The sequence below is a fragment of the Lactuca saligna genome, chromosome 7 (genome assembly GCF_052625555.1).
Source record: "Lactuca saligna cultivar CGN05327 chromosome 7, ASM5262555v1, whole genome shotgun sequence".
Taxonomy (NCBI): domain Eukaryota; kingdom Viridiplantae; phylum Streptophyta; class Magnoliopsida; order Asterales; family Asteraceae; genus Lactuca; species Lactuca saligna.
The window spans coordinates 62,789,380-62,796,288 of NC_136423.1; the positions used below are offsets into that span (position 1 = coordinate 62,789,380).

Consider the following 6,909-nt stretch of genomic DNA (forward strand, 5'->3'; position numbering starts at 1 on the left):
TTGGGTTTTGTCAGCAGTCATCGAATCTGCCAATGCAAGTGATTGTTCAGGGTCTGATCAGATCTCTAAAAAACAAATCTCAGTGGTGGTTATGAAGATAAAGTCTTTAGGGATCAAACTAGAGAATCGATTCAACGAGTATCAACTTCTTAACCTCTTACATTAAATCAATGAAATGGGTATTGACTCTCAAGCGAGCTCAACGAGTCCTTCCATTCCGGAGATTCCAACCATTCTGACGACTATGGTTTCTTCTCCGATGGAACCTGATGCATCAGTCGACGTACTTTCCTTCATTATCATTGTATCGTCATGTGGATCCTCATTATTGACAACAACATCTTCTGAGGGTGTGTGGTTAGTATAGAAATTTTGATAATGAAAATGATGTTTGTTAGTGGCTAGATTGTCTTCTGAGGGTGTAAATTATTGATTGATTAGGTGGTGAAGGTGCAGATGGGGAGACGGATGTTGAAGTTTGGTAAGGGTGGTAGAAATCGATGAAGTGATTTATGGTCACTGTGGCAACATAATCTTTTGGTAAGGTAAGGATATTATAGGGATGTGTCCTAATGAACTTGAATCCTATTTGAAATTGGTAGGGTTCATGTGATATAGTAGTGAAGGAGAAAGTGAGAAAGAGATGAGGGAGAGACATCGCCTTTAGAACAATGGTCTGGTTCTGAACGATCCACCGACTTCTTTTACTTTTGTACTTACATGGATCTGTACTGAAACAAACAAGGCGATGAAGATGAAACTTAGCAGGCGGTGAGCGGTCAACAAAGGGAAGGGTTTCTATTGGGGTCGGTGGACCTCTGATTCGGAGATTCAGATGAAGCCTCCAATTTAGATGAATTTGATACCAGTGAATACATGTTTTAGATTTTGGTTTCACGATACGGATTCACCGAAACAAGAGGAATTTGGATGTGGCTATCGATCTATCTTCTTCGTGTTGATAATACGCGCGCGCGCGCGCGCGCGAGAGAGAGAGAGAGAGAGAGAGAGAGAGAGAGAGAGAGAGAGAGAGAGAGAGAGAGAGTGTGTGTGTGTGTTTTAATTCCTTTTTTTTTTTATTTATTTATCCAAAAGTGAAAATGACATTTAATCCAAATTTAACCGGTAAAACCGGGAAAAATAAAATTCAATACCTTTTTTGATAAGTCAATTCTAAGTTTAAGGACCTATACTACCAAAAAAATATGTAAGGGATCTTTTAAAACAAAACCGAAAAGTTGGTTGGACTATAGTGACATTTACCATATATTTAAAATGTTATAGCATATTTTATGTAGAAGCTAATGTTGAGTGAATATTTATTTGCAAAGAGAAAAGGGTTTTAGTTTAACTGTTGAATGATTTGATCGTATTTTAAAATAAATTAAAACTATTGAATGATCTGATCGTATCTTAAAATGTCATTGTATATTTTGTATAAAAGCTAATGTTGTATGAATTGAGAAAAAAAAAAAAAGTAGAATGACAAAGCATAGATAAATATTTAACCATAAAATTAATGAAAAAATGATATCTAAATACTTTGATAGATGGTGTTACACTAAACTAATTAAATTACAGTATAACACTATGAAAGTATTTAGATATTTAATTTTATGGTAAAATATTTATTATGCTTCTGCTCTCTCTCTCTCCACACACATAAAATTACATAAGCAACGCTGTTTCCCAAAGAAAAAACTCAGTGACACAGAAGAAAAAATCAAACTCTTTGTTTCACACACACACTTATCAAGAAACTATGAACATGGATACTTCTCAATCTCATCAGAATCTAAACAACAACTGGCTTGCCTTCTCTCTTTCCAATACCAATAGTCTCTTCCAACAGCCACACGCCACCGCCTTCCACCATCATCGTACTCCCTTTTCTCTTTCTCTCTAGAACTTCACAGCCACATCATCGAATGAACATAAAAGATAATATCTAATCTTGTTGTTTAATCTTTTGCAGATGAAGGCGATGCCATCGGAACAACCACCCATCATGACTTGTCTGTTCTCACCGACGGTAGCCCAAAACTGGAAGACTTCCTCGGCGGCTGTGGCTCCGCCGCCTCTAATGGATCTGGTCCCGACGTTTGTCATTTCCAAGATGAATCACAAGCCTCTATGCAGCCCCATGACACCACATCGATTTATGACTCCGAGTTAAAGACCATCGCCACTAGCTTCCTCCGTGATTTCTCCACCGACAACCATCAGCAGCAGCTGGCGGTGGTTCCTACACCACTGAAGCAGGATAACTCTCCGGCGAAAAAAGCCGTCGATACCTTCGGCCAACGAACTTCCATTTACCGTGGCGTTACAAGGTTGAATCTTTATAAAAAATTTAATTATTTTGTTTGCAAAAATACTTTATTTTTTTTCATAAAGATTAAATCTTTGCATAAAATGTTGAAGGCATAGATGGACGGGGAGATATGAAGCTCATTTATGGGATAATAGTTGCAGAAGAGAAGGCCAAAGTAGGAAAGGAAGACAAGGTAAAGAAGGATACATGACTAACGATGGTATCTAACATGCGCAAACTATACCGACTAACATACACCGTTATACATACCAAAGATCTGAGTCATCCCGATCAGTTTATTTCATTTATAAAAATAAGGTTCTTATCCCTAGAAAAGAACCAAACGATCAACGGCTCAGATTTTCTGGTTTCCGTAAAACTACTGGCGCTTGCTATTGTAGATAACTACTGTATGGCGGTTTATGCTATCGTGCGCATTTTCATAGTCTGTTCAAGAATCTTAACCTTAATCATTCTGTCTCTTTGATTTTGTTGCATGTACTGATTGATGGATGAATCTTCAGTTTACTTGGGTGAGTTTTCCTTTTTCATGTTTTACTCATTATGACTTTGTTCTTCGATCATTACTGCATGCAAATTGCATTATAGACTAATCTTTTTGATTATTTTTATTGATCAATCTTTATTTAATTATCTCAAGTTTCCTAAATGGTCGAAACTTTCTAATTACATTGTCACGTGATTCTCTTCATTTCGGATGTCGTATAATTTAAGATGAACGTGTTGTATGTTACTAGTTTCTGATTATATTTGTTTATGTGTTTCACTAATTAGGTGGATATGATAAGGAAGACAAAGCAGCTAGAGCTTATGATCTTGCAGCCCTCAAATACTGGGGTCCGACCACCACAACAAATTTTCCTGTAAGAAATAATATACCTAAATTAGGGTTTTTGTTTTGATCATAGAGAAAATATAGACCTTTATATTTATTTCTTTGTATATATACGTTATGGATGATTTAGGTTTGCAACTATGAGAAAGAGCTTGAAGAAATGAAGAACATGACTAGGCAAGAATTTGTTGCTTCACTTAGAAGGTAATTAGTTAATTGATTTAGCATTTTATGTATACATCGTTATTTAAAAAGATTAAGTCATTTGAAGTGGGGTTTCGAGCCTTAAAGTGTTTGTATAATCACACACTTTTGATTATGGGTAAATAGTCTCTCATAATTCTCGATAAATTTTGCAGGAAAAGCAGTGGCTTTTCTAGAGGAGCCTCTATTTATAGAGGTGTCACAAGGTAAACTTATTTGCTATTATACTTTTTAACTCACATATTTTGACATCTTAATTTGAGATCGGAAAATTAAGAAAATAAAAGGACTACAAAAAAAAAATCCTTTTAAGAGAAAGATCTAATTAAGACCTTTAAAATGAATATAATATTGACTTTACTTTATAATGTATTTTTAAACTTAATGTATATATAGGCTATTAGTAACTTATATAACTATTTATTTTTTAAAATAGAAAGAACATAAATATAAGATATTAGAGATAAGATTCATAAATGTAAAAGCAAAATAAATTAACAACACTAATATTTAAAAATGAAATCTATCTCATACTACTTTAAACATAAAGCAAACTCGATATTCCAACCCAAGCTATAAAGTTAGATATAAAAACATACCTTTTGTCCTTAATTTGTTATCACAACAAATGTGTTAATTATTATTATTATTAACATATTTATTTAATATTATTTTGATAATTATTATTATCATCGCATTATTACCGTTTTAATCGAGCCACACCCGAATAATTTTCCGTTCCAACTTTTTTTGAAACACAGGCACCATCAACACGGACGTTGGCAAGCAAGAATAGGAAGAGTAGCCGGTAACAAAGATCTGTATCTTGGAACCTTCGGTGAGCCCCACTTCTTCAGACTAATCGCATGCAATCATTGATTGAAAAAACAAATATCATCAACAAGAGCGGTCTCAGGTCCATCCAAGGACACTGTAGATTAATGTTGGCTGTGAGACTGGTTGGCTGACTGTCATATTATATTTTATAATGTTATTGTGTTTTTATAGGCACACAAGAGGAAGCCGCGGAGGCCTATGACATCGCCGCCATCAAGTTCCGTGGATTAAACGCGGTCACAAATTTCGACATGAGCCGGTATGATGTAAATAGTATTGCCAACAAAAACCTCCCAATTGGAGGCATGAGTAGCAAATCCAAGACTTCAATCGATCAATCTCCTGCTGATGAACAAACAAACACTAATATTGTTAGCTTTGCGATGCCAATGAAACAAGATCTATCAACAGATTATTGGAGTTCGGTCTTAGGGTACAACCAAAACCAAGGCATGACATCATACCAAGGTACAACACCATACAGCATGGAATACCCTTCGAGTACAAGTACTACAAGCAACAATGGGTATTACCATGGAGGAGGGTTTATTCAACAGGAGAACAATAATGGTACTGTAGTTGCTTTAAGTAATGGGTCAACAGTTCCCATGGGTGCCCCTGTAGGGTTGAATGGATCAAGTTATGGAAACTGGATAGAACAGTCTTTTCACTCAAATCAACCTGCCAAGCAAAATCTATCAGTTTTTCAGACACCCATTTTTGGAATGGAATGATTTGAATGGAGGGGGTAAAGTGAGAGTTGAATGGAAGGGGGTGGGGTGGCAGAAGTTGACAGAAGATGGTACTAACACCTAGTTATTTGTATCATTAATTTAGGGTTATGTTTTTTGCTTTATTTTTATTTTTATTTTTTGGTTTTTATCTTTTTTTACCTTTACTGACTGCCCTTATAATTAATAGAAAATATTCTCCAAATCTCAGTTTTTTTTTTTCAGTGAATTACGTAGTTATTGACAGATGAAGGTTTGAAGAAGTGATAATTGGTAACTGAAACCCGATCTTTAGTCGTTAAATGAAAACGATTTGAACCTAATAAATCAAATGAAAACTGGCATTTAGCCACTTAAGCGAATAGCGTTTGTGCCTAAAATTTCATATATTCAGATATAATAAAGACAAAATTGCAAGAATCGTCCATTTGGTATGTCAAAACTAGCAATTTTAGTCCAAAATGGGTTTAGCAATTTTAGTCCAAAATGGGTTTGACTTGTAAGGATGGTTTAATAGTTTCTTTTTGTTGCGAATTTAATCCAATATCCTATGAACTTTTTTATAATGATGGATTTGCTTCTTATTATTTTATTTTTCAATTTTCTTTTATTACAACAATTAAAACCAATTAAAAATAAAACAAAAATAAAATCTCTCTCTCTCTCTCTCTCTCTCTCTCTCTCTCTCTCTCTCTCTCCGGAAGAAGAACAACCAAGAACCACCTCTGTTTTGCTTCCGTTCTTCTTCCTTCTCCTTTCGATCCAGTCGTTTCCCTTTCCCCCCCTCGATTTGTGGCCACCGACGACCAGAGGAGAACCAATGGGAGTTCGTCGGAGATCGACTCCCTTCTCGCGATCTGTTTGATCACCAGACCACCATTTTGACTACTTCCATTCGTGATCCTTCTTCCCTCTCCCGATCAGTGAAGACGAAGAGTAAACCCACAGAGGGTCGTCGGTCTCGACGGACCCCTTGCACCTCATCACGATTTCCCAGCCGCATCGGGGCTCCCGTCGATCTGCCTTTGTTCGAATCGATGGTGGGTTTTCATTTCAGGTATGGTTTTGTGTATGGATTTTGTTTCAGATCTACCCTTCTTCATCTTCGTTTCAAATTTGGAACCAAGAACATACCTACTTTCAACTTTTGGATTTGGGTTTTATTTCAGATCCAAAACAAGAACGAAGAACACCCATTGCGGATTTGGATTTGGGATGTTGGATGGTGGTGGGTCACGATAGGGGGAGGCTGAGGAGCTGCCACAGTCGACTGTAGTGGCTCTCTTCTCTAGAGAAGTGAGAAACGATGGATATATGAGTTGGAGATGAAAGGGAGGTCGAGGAAAGGATTCTGACGGCATCGGTTATAGTCTGTTCTTGAGTTCACCCATATCTGATGAACACACACAAAATCAGATCAAACACACACACAATCAGATGAACATACACACACAATAAAATCAGATATCTCTATCTCTCATGTATTTTAGAGGTGTTGTCGGAGGGAACAAACCTTCCAGATTTGGGTCGGAAACCTCATCAGAGGTGGTAATGACATTAGTTTAGCCTATCTGTGATGATGGTGGAATCGATGACTTCATTAGCAGATCACAAGAGGCAGGGCAGTTGATGGCTTAACACAATAACTAGGGCCTCATAAGATCTCGACATCACAAACCCTTTGGATCTATGATTGTTATCAAGCTTGAAGGACGAATGGAAGTAAAGGGGTGTCGATGACATTACAGGTGGGTGAATCCATTATTGATGATTTCTAGATTGATTATAAAGAGTATTCTTAAGTGTGTATATATTTGTATGTGGAGTTCTTGATAAAAAAAAACCCAAAATGTATCAGGGGTATGATTTTGATTTTTAAAGAAGATGAAGATATGTAAAAAAGATGATGATGGTGTTTTGTAGATTGTCTTCTGGAGAGAGAGAGAGAGAGAGAGAGAGAGAGAGAG

The 6,909-nt window shown here is 36.5% G+C and overlaps 1 protein-coding gene across 1 annotated transcript; it reads left to right on the forward strand.

The window, feature by feature from the left end:
• The first annotated feature begins 1,683 nt into the window (after positions 1-1,683).
• LOC145005826 (AP2-like ethylene-responsive transcription factor AIL5) lies at positions 1,684-5,147 on the forward strand. The gene is made up of 9 exons (XM_078964944.1): positions 1,684-1,880; positions 1,976-2,333; positions 2,425-2,507; positions 2,839-2,847; positions 3,110-3,198; positions 3,301-3,374; positions 3,530-3,580; positions 4,136-4,212; positions 4,383-5,147. Exons 1-9 carry the CDS (start codon positions 1,763-1,765, stop codon positions 4,943-4,945), a joined length of 1,422 nt encoding a protein of 473 aa, XP_078821070.1. The 5' UTR covers positions 1,684-1,762; the 3' UTR covers positions 4,946-5,147.
• The last annotated feature ends 1,762 nt before the right edge of the window (positions 5,148-6,909 follow it).